The 24,532-nt window shown below is 50.7% G+C and overlaps 1 protein-coding gene and 1 pseudogene across 1 annotated transcript; one reads left to right on the plus strand and one right to left on the minus strand.

Moving 5' to 3' along the window:
- Positions 1–1,800: 1,800 nt before the first annotated feature.
- On the minus strand, positions 1,801–14,977 carry LOC147093381 (uncharacterized). The gene is made up of 2 exons (XM_085974298.1): positions 14,920–14,977; positions 1,801–5,109 (listed from the first exon to the last, which is right to left on the minus strand). Exon 2 carries the CDS (start codon positions 4,998–5,000, stop codon positions 3,705–3,707), a length of 1,296 nt encoding a protein of 431 aa, XP_085830424.1. The 5' UTR covers positions 5,001–5,109; positions 14,920–14,977; the 3' UTR covers positions 1,801–3,704.
- A 1,392-nt stretch (positions 14,978–16,369) lies between these two features.
- LOC147093382 (uncharacterized) lies at positions 16,370–20,925 on the plus strand (annotated as a pseudogene).
- Positions 20,926–24,532: the final 3,607 nt, after the last annotated feature.

Genomic DNA, 24,532 nt, shown 5'->3' on the forward strand with positions numbered 1-24,532 from the left:
AATAATTACAGCAGGTAAGGTAGCAGGTAATATGGCTGACTGCAGGAACACCATGTTGTAGGTCTTACCAGACAGGATAGTTACAGCAGGTAAGATGGCTGACTGCAGGAGCACCATATTGTAGGTGTTGTCCCAGCGGGGACTCCGCAGGGACTGCGTCCCAGTCCCGTGGGGAGCGAGTCCTAAGCCTCTTCCCGCTCCACTCTTTATTCCCGGGCTTATTGTGTCACGTGACCGCGTCGTGACGTCAACACGTTCACGTACGCCCAAGCGGTCACGTGACCTGCACCGTTATGGGTGCATCTCCCCAATACGGAAGCAGGCCTTTAAGGCCGAAGTCATTAGGCCGGGCTATGCCAGTACTTACTGCGGGAGCAGAGAATCTCTTCGTTCCCGCCTGCTGGCCAATGCAGCCGAAGTCGCGGTAGGCCGGACTATGCCGGCGGCCGCCTTGAAAGCCCGAATCGGGCCGGCAGCCAATGCGCATGCGTGGTGACGCGTGACGTCAACGCGTTAGGTCGACAGCCAACGCGCATGCGTGGTGACGCGTGACGTCAACGCGTCAGGTCGACAACCAACGCGCATGCGTCACGTGATACGTGACGTCAGCGTGTTAAGTCGGCTCTTAAAGGGGCAACGGCCTAACAGATGAATTAAAGCGGTAACAACCCTAACTGGTAAGTAATACAATTAAGCAAATTAAGTACATACAGTTAGGTAAGTTATACATGCATAAATAAGTTAGTTAAACTAAAGGAAAGTAAGTTATACATGCATAAGTTAAGTTAAAGAGAATTATGTATCTCTATGTATAGAACAATCCGTGGGACCGCTATACAACCTCACATTTATCTGTTCAGCCTTGGTCACTCTGCAAAAACGCTGAAATGTTTAATAATGAAATCAGGGAGTCAAAAAGCTGAGGTGAGGCAGTTTAAAAAGACAGTCCCTGACCAGAGATTGCTGGATGCTGACACCCGGTGCTCACGAGGATAGAATGTCCCATTCCCCAGGCACGGACATCCAGCACCTCGATCACAGCAACAATTCACAAAACAATGGCAATATAACTTGGAGCAGAGACGGTTAAGTGGAGCTGTGATCGAGGTGCTCAAAATTATATGGGGCTTTGATCGAGCAAACAAGGAGAAGCTGTTGTCACTGGCAGGAGGGTCGGTAATGAGACGACACAGATTTCAGATCATTGGCAAAAGAATCGAGAGAGGAAATGAGGAGACTTTTTTTACACAGCGAATTGTGATGATTTGGAATGCACTGCCTGAATGGGAGGTGGAAGCAGATTCAATAGTAACTGTCAAAAGGGAATTGGATATATACTAAAGGCAGAAATTTGCAGGGCTTTGGGGAAAGAGCAGGGCAGTGGGACTAATCTCATCGCTCTTTCAGAGAGCCGGCACCAGCACGATGGGCCGAAAGGCATCCTACTGTGCTCTGTGATTCTATAACATCAGCTTCTCTCTGCTCACTAGTACTGAGAGAACAGGGAATAATCTTTAAATCCAGCCCAGTTATTGGGGGCTCTTAACATTAACAAGACCCAGTTGCCTGAATTAACATGGTTCAGTCCTGGATGTGATTAAAGGCATCGGAAACAGTGGAATCGACCCACTGCAGTCACACTGTGGACACTCTGGTGTGTCAGCGGGTGGGATACACCAGGGAATCCCTTTCCACACACTGACGTTGACCCTAATGATCGGGAGTCCTGGGGTTTCGGATACCAGATAATCAAGCTCACAAGAACACAAATTGTCTCTCCAGACTTTATTAAGAGCGCTGCATAACACAGATCGGGTGATAATTCCCTCAATCTGGAGAATAGAAGTACAGTGGATTCACGCGCGACCTTCTCGAGTCTGTTCCAACTGACAGCGGCTTAAGTGGCCTGTTCTTATACACAAGCTTGGTTACCGCTCAGGAAATGGGATTGTTTGGACCCGTCTGTTGACCGTCTCCTGAACTCCTGCTAATTCACAGAAATCACAGAAACCCCACAGTGCAGATAGAAGCCATTTCGGCCCATCGAGCCTGCACCGACACATATCCCACCCAATCCCCGTAACCACTACACCAACACATATCCCACCCTATCCCTGTAACCCCACGTATTTAATCCCCTAACACTAAGGGTCAATTTATCATAGCCAATCAACCTAACCCGCACATCTTTGGACTGTGGGAGGAAACCGGAGCACCCGGAGGAAACCCACGCAAACACGGGGAGAATGTGCAAACTCCACACAGACAGTCACCCGAGGCCGGATTCGAACCCGGGTTCCTGGCGCTGTGAGGCAACAGTGCTAACCACTAGGCCACCGTGCTGCCCGTATTCAGGGAATGTAGTCCATCTGTGACCAGACTATAACCATAAGCCCGTCTGGTTATCACACCTATACGGTCCGTGAGGTTATTATTAGATTCACACCCAGACATGCCTTCACTTGTCTGGCACTTCATCCCATAACACGGGTACAGGGGCTCAGTAATGTTTCATTCATCAAAACAACAACAACTTGTATTTATATAGCACCTTAATGTAGTAAAACATCCCAAAGCACTGCACAGGAGTATTTTAAGTCAAAAAATTTGACACCGATCCACATAATGATAAATTAGGGCAGGTGACCAAAAGCTTGGTCAAAGAGGTAGGTTTTAAGGAGAGTCTTAAAGGAGGAAAGTTGAGTCGTTGAGTATATTCAAGGCTGAGATCGATGGATCCTTGGACTCTGGGGGAATCAAGGGATATGGAGATCGGGCGGGAAAGTGGAGTCGAGGTCGATGATCAGCCATGATCTTATTGAATGGCGGAGCAGGCTCGAGGGGCCGTATGGCCGACTCCTGCTCTTATTTCTTATGTTCTTATGAAAGAGAGGTAGCAAGGTGGGCAGGTTTAGGCAGGGAATTCCAGAGCTTAGGGCCTAGGAAACAGAAGGCACGGCCACCAGTGGTGGAGCGATTAAAATCAGGGATACACAAGAGGCCAGAATTGGAAGAGCACAGATATCTCGGGGGGGGGGGGGGTTGTGGGGCTGGAGGAGATTAGAGAAAGGGAGGGGTGAGGCCATGGAGGGATTTGAAGAACAAGGATGAGAATTTTGAAATCAAGATGCTGCTTAACAGGGAGCCAATGTAGGTCAGCGAGCACAGGGGTGATGGGCGAACGGGACTTGGTGCGAGTTAGGACACAGGCAGCCGAGTTTTGGATGACCTCACATTTACATAAGGGTCAAAGACAAAGTACAACAACATACGGGTCAGCTTAACAGAATCTCATCATATTTATAGGCCATCAATATAAAATAGTCTCTGATAGATTAAGTAGGGAATTCAGGAGAAATGTCTTTACCCAGAGAATGGTGAGAATGGGGAACTCGCTACCACAGGGAGTGGTTGAGGTGAACAGCACAGATGCATTTATGGGGAAGCCACACAAGGGAGAAAGGCGTGGGAGGAGTTGTTGATCGGGTTAATTGAAGTAGGGTGGGTGTGGGGCATAAACACTGGCATGGACCATTTGGGCCGAATGGCCTGTTTCTGTGCTGTACATTTTATGGAACACCATGAAGAGTCAAATCAAGGGAATCATCAGCACAAGTCTTAAAGATTAAACAGCAGTACAAGAATTTATAAAACATTCATCCATTCCATGTTCATGACACCCCAGCTGTCCGCAGAGCCCTGTGCTACAGAACAGTGTGAGCTTGCTGGTGTCTCTTCAGGTCCTTCGGCCATTTAAAGCTCTTACCACAGTCAGAACATTTACATGGTCTCTCATCAGTGTGAACTCGCTGGTGTGTCAGCAGGTAGGATGAACGAGTGAATCCCTTCCCACACACGGAGCAGGTGAACAGCTTCTCCCCAGTGTGTGTACGCTGATGTCCCTTCAGATCTCCGGACCTTTTAAACCTCTTCCCACAGTCAGAACATTTAAATGGTCTCTCCCCAGTGTGAACTCGCTGGTGTGTCAGTAGGTTGGATGACTGAGTGAATCCCTTCCCACACACGAAGCAGATGAACAGCTTCTCCCCAGTGTGAGTACGCTGGTGTGTCGTCAAATTGCTGGAGCTTGTAAACCTCTTCCCACAGTCAGAACATTTAAACGGCCTCTCTCCAGTGTGAACTTGCCCATGTGCTAACAGGTTGGATGACTGAGTGAATCCCTTCCCACACACGGAGCAGGTGAACGGTCTCTCTCCAGTGTGAACTCGCTGGTGTGTCAGCATGTTGGATGACTGAGTGAATCCCTTCCCACACACAGAGCAGGTGAACAGCTTCTCCCCAGTGTGAGTACGCTGGTGTCCCTTCAGATCTCCGGACCTTTTAAACATCTTCCCACAGTCAGAACATTTAAATGGCCTCTCTCCAGTGTGAACTTGCCCATGTGCCAACAGGTTGGATGACTGAGTGAATCCCTTCCCACACACGGAGCAGGTGAAAGGCCTTTCATTAGTGTGAACTCGTTGGTGTCTCAGCAGGTTGGATGAGCATATGAATCGCATCCCACACACAGAGCAGGTGAATGGCCTCTCCCCAGTGTGAACTCGCTGGTGTTCGAGCAGAGTTGAGGACTGAGTGAATCCCTTCCCACACACGGAGCAGGTGAACGGCCTCTCTCCGGTGTGAACTCGCTGGTGTTCGAGCAGATTTGAGGACTGAGTGAATCCCTTCCCACACACGGAGCAGGTGAACTGCCTCCCCCCAGTGTGAACTCGCTGGTGTGTTCGCAGGATGGATGTCTTAGTGAATCCCTTCCCACACACGGAGCAGGTGAACGGACTGTCCCCGGGGTGACTGTGCGGATGAACTTCTAATGTAGACGGGGAACTGAATCCATTCCCACCATCCCCACCTTTACCCGGTTTCTCCCCGGTGTGACGGTGCACGTGTCTCGCCAGGTCAGGCAATCGGCTGAAGGCGGGTCCACACACGGAACATGTGTGCGGTTTGTCTGCGCTGTGATCCCTGCTCTCTCCTTCCATGTGCAAAAGCCGATGATATTCAGGTCCTGATAAATTGAGCGACTCTGTCAGATCCTGACGTGGTGTTTGGTCTGCGTTTACTGTCTGTAAATGCTCCACTTCTAAAACCCTGTAAAAGGAGTGTAGAAAGGGGTAAGAGGGAGAATGTTGTCTCATGGCGCTCTTTCCCAGCCCAGGGGCAGTGAAGCTGATTTTCAGGCTCCAGTTGCTGCACAGGTTGGTTGAAAGGATCAACAGTAATGGTGGCTGCAATCCGCACAAGCCCCCGCGCTCCAGAAAGCGCTCTGGCCGCCACGCTGAGTTGTGGCTGACACCGCGCATGCGCCCCATGGCCCCGCCCTCTCCTGCTCCAGAGGCGCCCGGCCCGCACATGCTCAGCACACACCCTGGGCCCCTGTCAATCATCCTCCCCCGCGCCTGCGCGCTGGGCCCCTGAGCTCCAGGCTGCCGCGCGGGGCTTTCTTTGTAAAGTTGGTGTTGGTGAAGAGCCGCAATCAGTGAGGGAAAGTGAGTTTTCCCCCAGATCCGATTGAGATCAGAGGAGGGGAGAGAATAAAGGGGAATCCAAACCTGAGAGTCCGAGCGCTCCGCAGGCACTGAATGGAGCGACTTCACTCGGGCGGAGCCGGAGAGCGCCTCAGGGGCACGTGACCGCGGGCAGTGGGCGAGATTGACGTGTCCGCCAACCAATAGGGAGAGAGATCGTGGGAGCAGTGGGCGGGTGGTGGGCGACGTGCACTTGGACGTCTTGATGTCATAAAAGGTGGAAACGTCATGACGTCAATAGAACATGTTCCTGCTGAGTGGTCTCTATCAATGATTTGGACTGGAATGTAGGAAGTATGATTAAGAAGTTTGCAGATGATGCAAAAATTGGCCGTGTGGTTGATAATGAAGAAGAAAGCTGCAGACTGCAGGAAGATATCAATGGACTGGTCAGGTGGGCAGAACAGTGGCAAATGGAATTCAATCTGGAGAAGTGTGAGGTAATGCATTTGGGGAGGGACAACAAGGCAGGGGAATAAACAATAAATGGTAGGACACTGAGAAGTGCAGAGGATCAGAGGGACCTTGGAGTGCATGTCCACAGATCCCTAAAGGTAGCAGGACAGGTAGATAAGGAGATTAAGAAGGTACACGGGATACTTGCCTTTATTAGCCGAGGCATAGAATATAAGAGCAGGGGGGTTATGCTTGAACTGTATAAAATACTAGTTAGGCCGCAGCTAGAATACTGCGTGCAGTTCTGGTCACCACATTACAGGAAGGATGTGATTGCACTAGAGAGGGTGCAGAGGAGATTTACGAGTATATTGCCTGGGCTGGGGAATTTTAGCTATGAGGAAAGATTGGATAGGCTGGGGTTGTTTTCTTTGCAACAGAGGAGGCTGAGGGGAGACCTAACTGAGGTGTATAAAATTATGAGGGACCTAGATAGAGTGGATAGGAAGGATCTATTTCCCTTAGCAGAAGGGTCAATAACCAGGAGGCATAGATTTAAAGTAATTGGTCGGAGGTTTAGAGGGGATTTGAGGAGAAATTCTTTCACCCAGAGGGTGGTGGGGGTCTGGAGCTCACTGCCTGACAGGGTGGTCGAGGCAGAGACCCTCATCACATTTAAAAAGTACTTGGATATGTACTTGAAGTGCCGTAACCGACAAGGCTACGGACCAAGTGCTGGAAAGTGTGATTAGGGTGGGTAGCTCTTTGTCGGCCGGCATGGACAAGATGGGCCGAATGGCCTCCTTCTGTGCTGTAAATTTCTATGATTCTATGATTGAGGGAGTCTGGGGGTCAAGGTCGACTGACATTCTGTGCTGACCCTTGACCTCCCTTTCCCCCGCTCCCCAGGATAGGTTGCACATTCCAGCTGCACACTGTGGGGGTGTTCAGATGATCCCGGCCTGGGATGCAGTTGGGGTGACTGCAGTTAGCCTCAGTGCCCCGGGCTCCTGCTACTGATCACTGTCCAGTCACCCCAGCAGCAAAGGCCGAGTCTGCAAAGGGGGTTTGATTTTGTCTGTGATGCCCCCCCAAGGTTGAATAGGCTGCCAACAGTCACTGCACACCCTCACACATTGGTCACTTGGAGGGGCACTAGAAGGCAACCAGTGACTGTGGGACTGTATCCCAGCGGATACCCGCCCTTCACAATAGAGGGAGGGAAACTTGAATGACAGTTTAAAAACTTAACAAGGGCAGGGGGAGTTCACCCTGTGTCCTGGGGCCAATGTTTATCGCTCACCCAACATCACCAATACAGATTATCTGGCCATTATCACACTGCTATCTGTGCGAGCTTGGTGTGTGTGAATTCACTGCCACGTTTCCTGCCTGAAACCCTCATTCAAACCTTTGTTACCTCCAGACTCGACTGTTTGTGTCCTAACTCGCACCAAGTCCCGTTCACCCTGTGCTCGCTGACCTACATTCGCTCCTGGTCCAACAATCTCATCCTTGTTCTCAAATCCCTCCATGGCCCTCGGTCTCTCCCTATCTCTGTAACCTCCTCCAGCCCCACAACCCTCCCCGATCTCTGCGCTCCTTGATATATGATCAGCCATGATCTCATTGAATGGCGGAGCAGGCTCGAGGGGCCGAATGGCCTACTCCTGATCCTACCTTCCATGTTTCTATGTTTCCCACCCCTCCAGCCAAATCCTCTGGTAGTCTCGTAGCTCGTCCTGTCATTAATTCATAGGGGGTCAGTCCGGTTGTTCGTCCTGGGGTGGCTCGCAGCCTCATTAGTATGCTGGGTAATAATTCCGACCATCCCTTCCCTGTTTCTTGGATGGCTTTTGTCAGCGCGTTTTTCAGTGTCCTATTCATTCTTTCTACCATCCCCGAGCTCTGGGGGTGATATGGTATGTAATATTTTTGTGTCACATGTAGCAGCTTACAGATTTCTTTCATTATTTTGCCGGTGAAATGAGTGCCGTTGTCTGAGTCAATTTGCAGAGGCACTCCCCAACAGGGTATAACCTCGGTAGCCAATATTAGTGCAACTGTTTGTGCAGAGCAGTCTCGGGTGGCAAAGGCTTCCACCCACCTGGTAAATTGGTTAATTATTACCAGGCAATATTTCTTCCCCCGGTCCTGCGCGAAGGGGCCGGTAAAGTCAATTTGTAAGTTTTCCCAGGGTCCTTGGGGCCTGGGTTGGTTTGCTACTCTAACTCGACATCTCTGTCCTACATTATTCTTGCGCATATTATACAGCGGTGGCAATATTTCGCTACTTCCCGACCCATCTTTGGCCACCACCAGTACTGTGTCAGTAGGTGCAACATGTTACTTCTGCCAGTATGTGTTACACCATGGTATAGCGCCATCAGTTGTTGTCTACAACATTCCGGTGCCACCACCTGGTTACGTGGGCCCCATCTCCAAATTCCATCTTGTAATTGTGCGCCAGCTTGTCTCCATTTCTCCTTTTGCTCTTTACTAGTATTTTCTTGTAGCTCCATTATATTCACTTCCTGTACCCCACTGACTATCATGACCATATTTATTTTGTTTTTGAACGCGTCCTCTGGTTGCATTTCTTCTGCAGCTAGTTTTGTGCCTAGATCTGCATACCTATTCCCCATAGGGGCCTGGTCCTGGGGTTCATAGAAACATAGAAGATAGGAGCAGGAGTAGGCCATTCGGCCATAGAGTCATAGGGCTAGATTTTCAGTATAGACAGTTTTGGGGCGCTAACCCTAGCGCCCGCCCGAAGTTAGCGCCCGCCCCAAAGTAGCGCCCCGTTGCCGGAAATTCAGTGGCTTCGCCCTAAGAGGTTGGTGGAGCACTAAAAGAGGCGTTCCACTACTATCTTTAGGCGCTAAGCCGGCGGTGCAGAGCGCAACACCCGCGCTCGGGCGCAGCGCACGGCAGACACTCTGGTGCCAGTGAGCTCTTAAAGGGGAAGGGTGCATGTGTTTTTTTCAAAGGCAGAGTCTGGGGGGAAAAGACGAAGACGATGAGGAGGAGGAGGGGGAGGAGGTGGAGGTGGAGGTGGAGGTGGAGGAGGAGGAGGAGGTGGTGGTGGTGGTGGTGGTGGTGGTGGCCGGAAACATAAATAAACCGTTCACAACAACACACTGGATCCTTCCACACAACACATGCAGACTGCCTTTTATAGTGCAGGAGGAGTGCCCTTTAATTTGCGCTCCCCAGGGTGTGTTGCGTTCCATTTTACAAACGCTCTGGACGCCAGCCGCACAATGGGGCGGTCCGACTGAAGTTTGGATTCGGGGCGGCCAAAGGGCGTTGCACGAGGATGTGACGTCATTTTCTGCGCGCGCATCCGGGCGGCCGCTAAACTTTGCGCCGGCGCTAACGGGCAACTTAATTTGGGGCGGGGCGCAAACTGCGCTGCGCCCGGGCGCTACACGCATAGCGCCCGAAAATCACTTCTCTTAAGGCGCTAACTGCTGGCGCAAGCAACTGAAAATCTAGCCCATAGAGTTTTACAGCACAGAAAGAGGCCCTTCGGCCCATGTGTCCGCGCCGGCCATCAAGCCCTGTCTAATCTAATCCCATTTTCCAACATTTGGTCCGTAGCCTTGTATGCTATGGCGTTTCAAGTGCTCATCTAAATGCTTCTTGAATGTTGTGAGGGTTCCTGCCTCTACCATCCTTTCAGGCAGTGAGTTCCAGATTCCAACCACCCTCTGGGTGAAAAGGTTTTTCCTCAAATCCCCTCTAAACCTCCTGCCCCTTACCTTGAATCTATGCCCCCTTGTTATTGACCCCTCTACTAAGGGAAAAAGTTCCTTTCTATCTACCCTATCTATGCCCCTCATAATTTTGTACACCTCAATCAGGTCCCCCCTCAGCCTTCTGTGCTCCAAGGAAAACAACCCCAGCCTGTCCAGTCTTTCTTCATAGCTGAAGCGCTCCAGCCCAGATAACATCCTGGTGAATCTCCTCTGCACCCTCTCCAAAGCAATCACATCCATCCTATAGTGTGGCGACCAGAACTGTACACAGTACTCCAGCTGTGGTCTAACCAGTGTTTTGTACAGCTCCATCATAACCTCCCTGCTCTTATATTCTATGCCTCGGCTAATGAAGGCAAGTATCCCATATGCCTTTTTAAACACCTTATCCACCTGTTCTGCTGCCTTCAGGGATCGATGTACATGCACACCAAGGTCCCTCTGATCCTCTGTCTTTCCTAGGGTCTTACCATTCATTGTGTATTCCCTTGCCTTGTTAGTCCCTCCAAAATGCATCACCTCACACTTTTCAGGGTTAAATTCCATTTGCCACTGTTCCGCCCATCTGACCAACCCATCTATATCGTCCTGCAGCCTGAGGCTTCCCTTCTCGCTATTTACCACCCCACCAATTTCGTGTCATCTGCAAACTTACTGATCATACCTTTTACATTCACATCCAAATCATTAATGTAGACCACAAACAGCAAGGGACCCAGCACCGATCCCTGCGGTACCCCACTGGACACAGGCTTCCAGTCGCAAAAACAACCTTCCACCATCACCCTCTGCCTTCTGCCACTAAGCCAGTTTTGGATCCAATTTGCCAAGGCACCCTGGATCCCATGGGCTCTTACCTTCCTGACCAGTCTACTATGCGAGACTTTATCAGAAGTCTTACTGAAATCCATGTAAACCACATCCACTGCACTATCCTCATCCACACACCAAGTCACCCCCTCGAAAAATTCAATCAAATTGGCGAGACACGATCTTCCCTCGACCAATTAATCCCTGCCTCTCCAAGTGGAGACCAATTCTGTCCCTCAGAATTTTTCCAATAATTTCCCTACCCTCGAGCCTGCTCCGCTATTCAATGAGATCATGGCTGATCATCCAAATTCAGTACCCTGTCCCTGCCTTCTCCCCATATCCCTTGATCCCTTTAGCCTTAAGAAATATATCCAACTCCTTCTTGAATATATTTAATGAATTGGCCTCCACTGCCTTCTGTGGTAGAGAATTCCACAGGTTCACCATTCTCTGGGTGAAGAAACTCCTCATCTCTATCCTAAATGGCTTATCCCTTATCTTTAGACTGTGACCCCTGGTTCTGGACTCTCTGACCATCGGGAACATCCTTCCTGCATCTAGTCTGTCCAGTCTATTTAGAATTTTATAAGTTTCAATGAGATCCCCTCTCATTCTTCTAAACTCCAGCGAATATAAGCCCAATCGACCCAATCTCTCCTCATACGTCATTCCTGCCATCCCAGGTATCAGTCTGGTGAATATTCGCTGCACCCCTCCATGGCAAGAACATCCTTCCTCAGATAAGGCGACCAAAACTGCACACAATACTCAAGGTGCGGTCTCACCAAGGCCCTGTACAACTGCAGCAAGACATCCTTGTTCTTGTACTCGAACCCTCTTGCTCCGAAGGCCAACATACCATTTGCCTTCTTAACCGCCTGCTGCACCTGCATGCTTACCTTCAGCGACTAGTGAACAAGGACGCCCAGGTCTCGTTGCACTTCCCCTTCTCCCAATCAATTGCCATTCAGATAATAATCTGCCTTCCTGTTCTTGACACCAAAGTGGATAACCTCGCAGTTATCCACGTTATATTGCATCTGCCACGCTTCTGCCCAATCACCCAATCTGTCCAAATCATACTGGAGTTTCTCGGCATCCTCCTCACAGCACACACGCCCACCCAGCTTTGTGTCGTCTGCAAACTTGGAGATATTACATCTAGTTCCCTCGTCCAGATTAATATATATTGTGGATAGCTGGGGTCCAAGGACCGATCCCTGCGGTACCCCACTAGTCACTGCCTACCACTCGGAAAAAGAGCCGTTTATTCCAACTCTTTGCTTCCTCTCTGCCAACCAGTTCTCTATCCAAGTCAACACCTTGCCCCCAATCCCATGTGCCTTAACTTTACACACTAATCTCTTATGCGGTACCTTATCGAAAGCCTTTTGACAGTCCAAATACACCACATTTACTGGTTCTCCCTTATCTATTTTACCGGTTACATCCTCAAAAAATTCCAGTAGATTAGTCAAGCACGATTTACCTTTTGTAAATCCATGTTGACTTTGTCCGATCCGGTCACTTTTTTTGAAATGCTCTGCTATTACATCCTTTATAATGGACTCTTGCATTTTCCCCACTACCGATGTCAGGCTTACCGGTCTATAATTCCCCATTTTCTCTCTACCACCTTTTTTGAACAGTGGGGTAACATTCGCTACCCTCCAATCCATGGGTACTGTTCCAGAGTCTATCGAATTTTGGAAGATGATCAGCAATGCATCTACTATTTCAAGGCCACTTCCTTAAGTACCCTCGGATGTAGATTATCAGACCCTGGGGATTTATCGGCCTTCAATCCCATCAATTTCCCCAACACCATTTCCCTACAAATACTGATTTCATTCAGTTCCTCCCTTTCATTAGACCCCATGTTCCCCGACATCTCTGGGAGGTTATTTCTGTCCTCCTTTGTGAAGACAGAACCAAAGTATGTATTTAAGAGCAGGACCAGTGCAAGATAGATTAAGGCGATACAGTACTTAGTACAACTAAATCTGGAGGTACAAGCACTAAATAAAGTAGTAAAGAACCAATAACAGATTAAAGATCGAGAAAGGCAGAATGCTGGACTTAAACCAGACGAGTTGCCCAGAATAGGTCAACAAGTAATGACGCAAGTTATCGGAAGAAAGGGAATGGGGCCCATTGGATGGGGCCATGCACTGTATTAATGACAAGTGATACGTGTGTTTGTCTACAGGAACCGATGGGTATGCGATGGAAGCAATGGACCCAGGTGAAACCATTTAACACTAAAGACCCCCATTCTACCCTCTCCTCTAGGGGAAAGAGCTCGGAACACGGCCAGACCTCTGTTTAAATTACAGATAAACATGGATCCAGTCGACCCTTTATATCAGAGGGTCCGTCTCGGGGAGAAGAAGCTCTCCTGGTTTACCCTTACACCTGAGAACTCATTTTTAATGTGGAAGCAAGTCATCCTCGGTTCCGAGGGACTGCCTAAGAAGAAGAAGATATAATTGGAGTAAGACTTCTTTACTCCTGTACTCAAATCCTCTTGTAATGAAGGCCAGCATACCATTTGCCTTCTTAACTGCCTTTCACAACCACCGGACGTCCCAAAGCGCTTTACAGCCAATGAAGTACTTTTGAAGTGTATTCACTGTTGTAATGTGGGAAATGCGGCAGCCAATTTGCGCACAGCAAGCTCCCACAAACAGCAATGTGATAATGACCAGATAATGTTTTTTCGTTATGTTGATTGAGGGATAAATATTGGGCTCAAAACACCGGGGATAACTTCTTCAAAATAGCAGCACGGGATCTTTTACGTCCACCTGAGGGGGCAGACGGGGGCCTCGGTTTAACGTCTCATCCGTAGGACGTCACCTCTGACACTGCAGCGCTCCTTCATTACTGCCCCTCCGACAATGCGGCACTCCCACAGCATTGCTTCCCCCAACAGTGCAGCGCTCCCTCAACACTGCCCCTCCGACAGTGCGGCGCTCCCTCAGTACTGCCCCTCCGACAGTGCGGCGCTTCCACACTACTGCCCCTCCGATGGCGCGGCGCTCCGAGGACTGCTCCTCTGACAGTGCGGCGCTCCCTCAGTACTGCCCCTCCGACAAAGCGGCGCTCCCTCAGTACCGCCCCTCCGACAGTGTGGTGCTCCCTCAGTACTGCCCCTCCGACAGTGCTGCGCTCCCTCAGTACTGCTCCTCCGACAGTGCGGCGCTCCCTCAGTACTGCCCCTCCGACAGTGCGGCGCTCCCTCAGCACTGCCCCTCCGACAGTGCGGCGCTCCCTCAGCACTGCCCCTCCGACAGTGTGGCGCTCCCTCAGCACTGCCCCTCCGACAGTGCGGCGCTCCCTCAGCGCTGCCCCTCCGACAGTGCGGCGCTCCCTCAGCGCTGCCCCTCCGACAGTGCGGCGCTCCCTCAGCACCGCACTGGAGTGTCAGCCTCGCTTTATGTGCTCAAGTCCCTGGAGCGGGATTTGAACCCACAACCTTCTGACTCTGCTATCCACTGAACCACAGCTGACTCCAGTCTTTTACACAGTTTCAATATAACTTCCTTGCTTTTGCACTCTCCGCCTCTCCTAAAGCAGGGGAGTTATGATGAATTGTTAAAGTTTTTTTTGCAGAGTGACCAAGGCTGTCTGCAGGACACAATTGTGCATTTGAAAGAAGCTTTTATTGTGAAGCTTGTGCCCCTTTGCCAGGCCCGCTGCCTGTGGCCCCTCTCCCAGATTCCAGCCCCAGCTCTGTGCTGCCTGTGGCCCCTCTCCCAGATTCCAGCCCCAGCTCTGTGCTGCCTGTGGCCCCTCTCCCAGATTCCAGCCCCAGCTCTGTACTGCCTGCGGCCCCTCTCTCAGATTCCAGCCCCAGCTCTGTGCTGACTGAGCTGCTCTCACCTGGGGACAGCGCGTCACAATCGACCCCAGCACCTGAGCTGGAGAGGAGGCCCCGCCCCCTTGCCGCGCCGCCATTGGTTGGGGGACCAGGCCACCCAGTTCAGTCCTCCCAGTTCAGCCCTCGTCCTATTGGTCAGAGCTCCCGTCAGTCACCTGGCCGGCCTCCATCCACCTGATTAGGCCGCTTCCTGTGATGACGTCACAACCGGGCCCCAGCCTCAGCGCCGGGGAGGGCGGGTCCCGCCTCCTAGCCGCGCCGCCATTAGTTGGAGGACCAGGCCGCCCAGTTCAGTCCTCCCAGCTCAACCCTCTTCCTACTGGTCAGCGCCCCCGTTAGTCAGAATCACATTGCTCCGGCACACTTCGCCATCCCGCGCGTCTCAATCCGCTGCGTCCGGTGTCCACGGAGGTCCCGCCCGACTCTCAGGTTTGGTTTTTCTCGTCTTTTACTCTATAATCTCGCTCTCCGCTCCCCCCCTCCCCTCGATTTAAATCGATTCCCCAACAGTTTACTTTACCCCGGCCGCTGATTCCGCTTCTTCACCGGGCCCGTCTTCCGTCTGTTCCCTGGGGGCCCCGCGCAGGCGCACTGGCAGCCTGGTGTTGTGGTGAGGGGGCCGAATGAGCATGCGCGGCCCCGCCTCTGCACATTTAAAGGGACACCCACCCCCTCCACATTTGAAGAGACACCATACCCACCACATTTAAAGGGACAACCACCCTCTCCACATTTAAAGAGACACCCACCCCCACTCCCTCCACATTTAAAGGGACACCCACCACCTCCACATTTAAAGGGACACCCACCCCCTCCACATTTAAAGGGACATTCACCTCCACCACATTTAAAGGGACACCCACCCCCTCCACATTTAAAGGGACACCCACCCCCTCCACATTTAAAGGGACTCCCTCCCCCCTCTCGTGTGTTCCTCTGATTAAAGGGACTGTGACAATTACCCCGGCCACAGCACTTTAGCAAGGATATGAAAGACCTTTAGAGCCAGCCACTGGCTCCATTGGGAGCACCCTCGTCTCTGAGTCAGAAAGTTGTGGGTTCAAAGTCCCCACTCCAGGGACTCGAGCACATAAATCAAGGCTGACGCTGCGGGGCAGTGCCGAAGGAGCGCCACACTGTCGGAGGAGCTGTACTTGGGGGCCGCGGCCCCGTCGGAGGGGCGGTACTGAGGGTGCGCCGCCCTGTCGGAGGGGCAGTACTGAGGGTGCACTGCACTGTTGGAGGGGCAGTACTGAGGAAGCACTGCACTGTCAGAGGGGCAGTACTGAGGGAGCGCCGCACTGTCGGAGGGGCGGTGCTTCGGGGGTGCGGCCCTGTTGGAGGGGCAGTACTGAGGGAGCGCCGCACTGTCGGAGGAGCAGTACTGAGGGAGCGCCGCACTGTCGGAGGGGCAGTACAGAGGGAGCGCCGCACTGTCGGAGGGGCAGTACTGAGGGAGTGCTGCACTGTCGGAGGGGCAGTACTGAGGGAGCACCGCACTGTCGGAGGGGCAGTGCTGAGGGAGCGCCGCTCTGTCGAGAGCGTCAGTACCGAGGGAGCGCTGCACTGTCGGAGGGGCAGTACTGAGGGAGCGCCATACTGTTGGAGGGGCAGTACTGAGGGAGCACCGCACTGTCGGAGAGGCAGTACTGAGGGAGCACCGCACTGTCGGAGAGGCAGTACTGAGAGAGCGCCGTACTGTTGGAGGGTCAGTACTGAGGGAGCACCGCACTGTCAGAGTGGCAGTACTGAGGGAGCGCCGCTCTGTCGGAGGGCTGTCTTTCGGATGAGACGTTCAGGTGGACATAAAAGATCCCATTATTTCGAAGAAGGGCAGGAGAGTTATCCCCGGTGTCCTGGCCATTATTTATCATGCAAATTGGCTGCAGTGTTTCCCACATTACAACAGCGACTATACTTCAAAAGTAATTCATTGGCTGTAAAACCGTTGGTCGTGAAAGGTGCTGTATAAAGGCCAGTCTTTCTTTATTTTCTCTCCTGTATTTACATTAATTACTTATATAAACCTGTTTTACTGTCTCTTGCAAGGGGCGGAATTGCAGACGGGCAACTTAACGCAAACTTCACACGAAGATCTGACGGAGTCACTCGATTCATCAGGACCTGAATATCATCGACATATGGAAGCAGAAAGCAGCAATCAGACTGCGGGCAAGCTGCACACGTGTCTTGTGTTTGGACGTGGATTCAACCGAAGGTGCAGCCTGGGGAGGCACAAGTGTAACCAAAGCGAGGAGAATCCGTGCAAATGTCGGGAATGCGGGATACGATTCAGTTGCCTCTCCGAGCTGGAGACTCATCAAGGCAGTCACTCTGTGAAATGGTCGTTCACCTGCTCTGTGTGTGGGAAGGGATTCACTCATTCAGGCTCCCTGCGGGCACACCAGCGAGTACACACCGGGAAGAGGCCGTTCACCTGCTCCGTGTGCGGGAAGGGAGTGACTCAACAATCCGCCCTGTTGAGACACCGGCGAGTTCACACCAACGAGAAGCCATTCGCCTGCTCTCACTGTGAAGAGGTTTGACCAGTCTTGCCACCTGTTGATACACGAGCGTGTTCACACCGATGAGAGACCTTTTCAGTGCTCCGACTGCAAGAAGGGCTTCAGAAGATCCAGCAACCTGATACAGCACCAGCAAGTTCACACCGGGGAGAGGCCGTTCACCTGCTCCGTGTGCGGGAAGGGATTCACTCTCTCCTCCACCCTGCTGACACACCAGCGAGTTCACACCGGGGAGAGAACGTTCACCTGCTCCGTGTGCGAGAAGGGATTCAGCCATTCTAACTCACTGCGGGTGCACCAGCGAGCTCACACTGACGAGAGACCCTGCAAGTGCCCTGACTGTGAGAAGAGCTTTAAAAGCGCCGAGGATGTGTCGAGGCATCAACGCATTCACACCGGCGAGAGGCCGTTCAGCTGCTCTCACTGCGGAAAGAGGTTTGCTAAGTCATCGAACCTGGTGATACACCAGCGACATCACACCGGGGAGAGGCCGTTCACCTGCTCCGTGTGCGGGAAGGGATTTGTCCAGTCCCACACTCTGCTGGTACACGAACGTGGGCACAATGACGAGAGGCCGTTCTCCTGCGCCGAGTGCGGGAAAGGATACACTCGTCCCTCCTCTCTGCGGCTGCACCAGCGAGTCCACACTGACGAGAGGCCGTTCACCTGCTCCGAGTGTGGGAAAGGATTCACTCATCCCTCCACTCTGCGGGAACACCAGCTGGTTCACACTGACGAGAGGCCGTTCTCCTGCTCCGAGTGCGGGAAAGGATTCACTCGCCTCACCTCTCTGCAGGAACACCAGCTGGTACACACTGACGAGAGGCCGTTGAAATGTTCCGACTGCGACAAGAGTTTCAAATGCTCCAAGGGCCTGAAGAAGCATCGACGCATCCACACTGGGGAGAGCCCGTTCAGCTGCTCTCACTGCGGGAAGAGGTTTACGCACTCATCCGCTCTTCTGAAACACCAGCGCACCCACACTGGGAAGAAGCCGTTCCCCTGCTCAGTGTGTGAAAAGGGATTCACCAGTTCATTTCACCTGCTGAGACACCAGCGAGTTCACACCTGAGTTCACTGGTCCCATTCTGCTGTTAATCACATGAAGGACTATTCTGTGTTAATAATGGCAATTAGGGGGTTGGGGGGCGGTTTGAAGATGCTGATAACCCCAGTAAATAGGCTGGAGATTAAGAGGGGTCAGCCTCGGCTCAGTGGGCGACCCTCTCGCCTCTAGAGTCAGAAGGTCATGGGTTTGAGTCCCACTCTGGAGACTTGAGCACGTAATCTAAGCTGACACTCCAGGGCAGTACTGAGGGACAGCTGCTCTGTCAGAGGTGCCATACCATTTGCCTCCTTAACCGCCTGTTGCACCTGCATGCTTACCTTCAGCGACTGGTACACATGGGCGCCCAGGTCTCATTGCATTTCCACATCTCCCAATCTATTGCTGTTCAGATAATAATCTGCCTTCCTGTTTTTGCCACCAAAGTGGATAACCTCGCATTTAGCTACATTGGGCAGATGCATGGCAGATGCAGTATAATCACCCAACCTGTCCAAATTATACTGGAGTTTCTCGGCATCCTCCTCACAGCACACACGCCCACCCAGCTTTGTGTCATCTGCAAACTTGGAGATATTACATCTAGTTCCCTCGTCTAGATCATTTATATATATTGTGAATAGCTGGGGTCCTAGCACTGATCCCTGCGTTACACCACTAGTCACTGCCTGCCACTCGAAAAAAGACCCGTTTATTCCAACTCTTTGCTTCCTGTCTGCCAGCCAGTTCTCTATCCAAGACAGTACCTTACCCCCAATCCCATGGGCTTTTACTTTGCACGCTAATCTCTTCTGCGGGACCTTATCGAAAGCCTTCTGAAAGTCCAAATACATCACATCCACTGGTTCTCCCTTATCTATTCTACCAGTTACATCCTCAAAAAATTCCAGTAGATTAGTCAAGCACGATTTACCTTTTGTAAATCCATGTTTACTTTGTCCGATCCTGTCACTGTTTTCCAAGTGCTCTGCTATTACATCTTTTATAATGGACTCTAGCATTTTCCCCACTACCGATGCCAGGCTTACTGGTCTATAATTCCCCGTTTTCTCTCTACCACCTTTTTTAAATAGTGGGGTTACATTAGCTACCCTCCAATCCATGGGTACTGTTCCAGAGTCTATAGAATTTTGGAAGATGATCAGCAATGCATCTACTATTTATAGGGCCACTTCCTACAACAGGGAGCTGGCTACCAAAGCCTTGCCACCCCCGGAAGACCAGGTGCTCACTCTGTCAAACTCCGACATAAGGGGTGTTCTACGCGGAGTGAACACACGAAAGGCTGCTGGACCGGATAGCATCCCTGGACGGGTACTCAAGGAATGTGCTGATCAGCTGGCTGATGTCTTCACCGCCATCTTCAATCTGTCATTGGCCCAGGCAGTAGTCCCTACATGCTTCAAGACCGCTACCATTATTCCTGTGCCAAAACAAACGGCTGTGACGTGCCTGAACGACTATCAACCTGTCGCACTCACACCCATCATAATGAAGTGTTGAGAGAGACTGGTCTTAGCCCACATCAAAGCCAGTGTTCCTGCCTCCCTTGACCAACACCAATTTGCCTATCGTGCAAACAGATCAACGGAGGATGCAATCACAACAGCTCTACACTCGGCACTGAATCACCTAGATGGTAAGGAGACCTACATCAGAATGCTGTTCATAGACTACAGCTCAGCATTCAACACTATCGTCCCCAACAAGCTGGCCACCAAACTCCAAACTCTTGGCCTGAACACTTCCCTCTGCAACTGGACCCTGGACTTCCTAACAAACAGACCCCAGTCTGTCAAATTAGGTAACCACACCTCCCCCCCCCCCCCCCCGACCCTGAACACGGGGGCCCCACTAGGATGTGTGCTGAGCCCCCTCCTCGACTCCCTCTTCACCCACGACTGTGTGGCTGTTAATGGTTCCAACACCATCATCAAGTTTGCGGATGACACCACGGTAGTAGGCCAGATCACCAACAACGATGAGTCAGCCTACAGGGAGGAGGTCCAGCATCTCGTGAAGTGGTGCGCCGATAACAACCTGGCCCTTAACACCAAGAAGACAAAAGAAATCATTGTGGACTTCAGGAAGTCCAAAGGCGGAAGTCACACCCCCATCCACATCAATGGGGCTGTGGTGGAAAGGGTGGACAGCTTTAAGTTACTCGGAGTCCACATCACGGAAGACCTCTCCTGGTCCCTCAACACCTCCTCTCTGGTGACGAAGGCCCAGCAGTGCCTATATTTCCTAAGGAGGCTGAAGGGATGTAATCTGTCACCCCTGATCCTAACTTTTACCGCTGCACTATAGAGAGCATCCTGACAAACTGTATCACAGTATGGTATGGCAGCTGTAGCTGCTATGACCGGAAAGCCCTGCAGCGGGTAGTCAAAACTGCCCAACGCATTACCGGCACCCAGCTACCGACCATAGAGCACATATACCAGAAACGCTGTCTACGGAGGTCACGGTCCATCATCAAAGACCCTACCCACCCCAGCCACAGTCTGTTCGCCCTCCTGCCATTTGGGAGACGCTACAGATGCATTCGCACCTGTACGACCAGATTTAGGAACAGCTTCTTTCCCAGGGCTGTCATCCTACTGAACTCCACAAATAAACTCTAAAGCCTGCACATCTGCCAATGCACTTTATTATGGTTATATTTATGTTAATATACTACAAGCCAAATGTATGTTGAATGTTTAAATGTCTTAATCCAAATGTACACTCTCGGGAGCCGCAAGCCTACATTTCGTTGTACTGCACTTGTGCACTAACAATGACAATAAAAGTTGATTTGATTTGATTTGATTTAAGTACCCTAAGATGTAGATTAGCAGGCCCTGGGGATTTATATACAGACCCCCAAACAGTAATGCTGAGGTTTGGGATGGTATTAAATAGGAAATTAGAGATGTGTGCAATAAGGGCACAGCAGTTATCATGGGTGACTTTAATCTACATATAGTTTGGGCTAACCAAATTAGTAACAGTACTGTGGAGGAGGAATTCCTAGAGTGTATATGGGATGGTTTCCTGGACCAATATGTCGAGGAACCAACTAGAGATCAGGCCATCTTAGATTGGGTATTATGTAATGAGAAAGGAATAATTAACAATCTTGTTGTGCGAGGCCCCTTGGGGCGGAGCGATCATAATATGATAGAATCTTCATTTAAGATGGAGAGTGAAGTATTTGAGTCAGAGACTAGGGTCCTGAATTTAAATAAAGGAAACTACGATGGTATGAGACTATGTTACATTGGATTACATAGGACATACGGCACAGAAACAGACCATTCGGCCCAACCAGTCCAAGCTCCACTCGAGCCTCCTCCCGTCATTCATCATCTAAATCTATCAGCACAATCCTCTATTCCATTCTCCCTCATATGCTTGTCCAGCCTCCCCTTAAATTCAATAGCAAAATACTGTGGATGCTGGAAATCTGAAATAACAACAGAAAATGCCAGGGCAGCATCCATGGAGAGAGAAATGGAGTTAACGTTTCAGGTCTGGTGCCCTTCATCAGAACTGTGTGGTCTAACCAAGGTTCGATACATGTTTAGCATAACTTCCCTACTTTTCAATTCTATCCCTCGAGAAAAAACCCTAGTGTTTGGTTTGCTTTTTTTATGGCCTTGCTAACCTGTGTCGCAACTTTTAGTAATTTGTGTATTTGTACTCCGAGATCCCTTTGTTCCTCTAACCCACCTAGGCTCGCACCCTCCAAGTGATAAGTGAGCTCCCCATTCTTCATACCAAAATGGACCCAGCACTGATCCTTGTGGAACACCACCACCCACCTTCTGCCACTGTCAACAGCCACCTTTTACCATTGATTTGTGAAATAAAGTCTATCAATCAGACGTCTCAATGTTTCCTGTTCCACGAGCTTGTTTCGCGGGTCTTGCTCAGCGACTATCCTGTAATCACACCAACAAGTCCCACTGGGCTGAACAATGGAGGAGAGGTGCTGGAGGAGGATGGTGTGATCAACCGCGGTGAAGCTCGCAGACAGGTCGAGAAGGATGAAGAGAGATAGTCCACCGGTTACAGCCGCGGAGGATGTAATTCGTGACTTTTGTTGAGGGCCGTTTCATAGAATCATAGAAGGCTACAGCACGGAAGGAGGCCATTTCAGCCCATCGTGTCCGCGCCGGCCAACAAAGAGCGATCCAGCCTATTCCCACTTCCCAGCTCTTGGTCCGTGGCCTTGCAGGTTAGAATATCCCAAGTGCACATCCAAGTACTTTTTAAATGTGGTTAGGGTTCCTGCCTCTACCACCCTTTCCGGCAATGAGTTCCAGACCCCCACAACCCTCTGGGTGAAGATATTTCCCCTCAAATCCCCTCTAAACCTTCCCCCAATTACTTTAAATCTGTGCCCCCTGGTTTTTGACCCCTCTGCTAAGGGAAATAGGTCCTTTCTATCCACTTTATCTATGCCCCTCATAAATTTGTACACCTCAATAAGGTCTCCCCTCAGCCTCCTCTGTTCCAAGGAAAACAAAGCCAGCGTATCCAGTCTTTCCTCAGAGCTGAGATTCGCTACTCCCAACAACATCCTTGTAAATCTCCTCTGTACCCTCTCTAGTGCAATCACATCTTTCCTGTAATGTGGTGACCAGAACTGCACGCTGTTCTCTAGCGGAGGCCTAACTAGTGTTTTATACAGTTGAAGTATAATCCCCCCTGCTCTTGTATTCTATGCCATGGCTAATGAAGGATAGCTAGGGAAAGAGTAGGGCCCATTAGGGACCAAAGTAGCAAGCTGTGTGTAGAGCCAGAAGATGTAGGTGCGGTTTTAAATGAATTTTTTTGCATTGTGTTCACTATGAAGAAGGATGATGCGGACATAGAAATCGGGCAGGGGGACTGTGATATACTTGAACATATTAGCATCGAGAGGGAGGAGGTACTAGCAGTTTTAGCAGGCTTAAAAGTGGATAAATCCCTAGGCCCGGACGAGATGTATCCCAGTCTACCATGTGAGGCAAAGGAGGAGATTGCAGAGGCTCTGACACAAATTTTCAGAACCTCTCTGGCCACAGGGGATGTGCCAGAGGACTGGAGAACAGCTAATGTAGTAGCATTATTCAAGAAGGGTAGTAGGGATAAACCAGGGAATTACAGGCCAGTGAGCCTAACATCAGTGGTAGGGAAATTATTGGAAAAAATTCTGAGGGACAGAATTAGTGTCCACTTGGAGAGGCAAGGATTAATTAGGGATAGCCAGCATGGCTTTGTCAAGGGAAGATCATATCTGACCAATTTGATTGAATTTTTTCGAGGGGGTGACTAGGTGTGTGGATGAGGGTAGTGCAGTGGATGTGGTTTACATGGATTTCAGTAAGGCTTCTGATAAAGTCCCGCATAGGAGACTGGTCAGGAAGATAAGAGCCCATGGGATCCAGGGTGCCTTGACACATTGGATCCAAAACTGGCTTAGTGGCAGAAGGCAAAGGGTGATGGTGGAAGGTTGTTTTTGTGACTGGAAGCCTGTGTCCAGTAGGGTACCTCAGGGATCGGTGCTGGGTCCCTTGCTGTTTGTGGTCTACATTAATGATTTGGATGTGAATGTAAAAGGTATGATCAGTAAGTTTGCAGATGACACGAAAATTGGTGGGGTGGTAAATAGCGAGGAGGGAAGCCTCAGGCTGCAGGATGATATAGATGGGTTGGTCAGATGGGCGGAACAGTGGCAAATGGAATTTAACACTGAAAAGTGTGAGGTGATGCATTTTGGAGGGACTAACAAGGCAAGGGAATACACAATGAATGGTAAGACCCTAGGAAAGACAGAGGATCAGAGGGACCTTGGTGTGCATGTACATAGATCCCTGAAGGCAGCAGAACAGGTGGATAAGGTGGTTAAAAAGGCATATGGGATACTTGCCTTCATTAGCCGAGGCATAGAATATAAGAGCAGGGAGGTTATGATGGAGCTGTACAAAACGCTGGTAAGGCCACAGCTGGAGTACTGTGTGCAGTTCTGGTCGCCACACTATAGGAAGGATGTGATTGCTTTGGAGAGGGTGCTGAGGAGATTTACCAGGATGTTACCTGGGCTGGAGCGCTTCAGATATGAAGAAAGACTGGACAGGCTGGGGTTTTCCTTGGAGCAGAGAAGGCTGAGGGGGGACCTGATTGAGGTGTACAAAATTATGAGGGGCATAGATAGGTTAGATAGAAAGGAACGTTTTCCCTTAGTAGAGGGGTCAATAACAAGGGGGCATAGATTCAAGGTAAGGGGCAGGAGGTTTAGAGGGGATTTGAGGAAGAACTTTTTCACCCAGAGGGTGGTTGGAATCTGGAACTCACTGCCTGAAAGGGTGGTGGAGACAGGAGCCCTCACAACATTCAAGAAGCATTTGGATGAGCACTTGAAATGCCATAGCATACAAGGCTACGGACCACATGCTGGAAAATGGGATTAGATTAGACAGGGCTTGATGGCCGGCGCGGACGCGATGGGCTGAAGGGCCTCTTTCTGTGCTGTATAACTCTATGACTCTGAGAAATAGTACATGCATTGC

Source organism: Somniosus microcephalus, unplaced genomic scaffold (genome assembly GCF_052327205.1).
Source record: "Somniosus microcephalus isolate GS21.2 unplaced genomic scaffold, FLI_Smic_1.0 unresolved_chr1, whole genome shotgun sequence".
In the NCBI taxonomy this organism is placed as follows: Eukaryota; Metazoa; Chordata; class Chondrichthyes; order Squaliformes; family Somniosidae; genus Somniosus; species Somniosus microcephalus.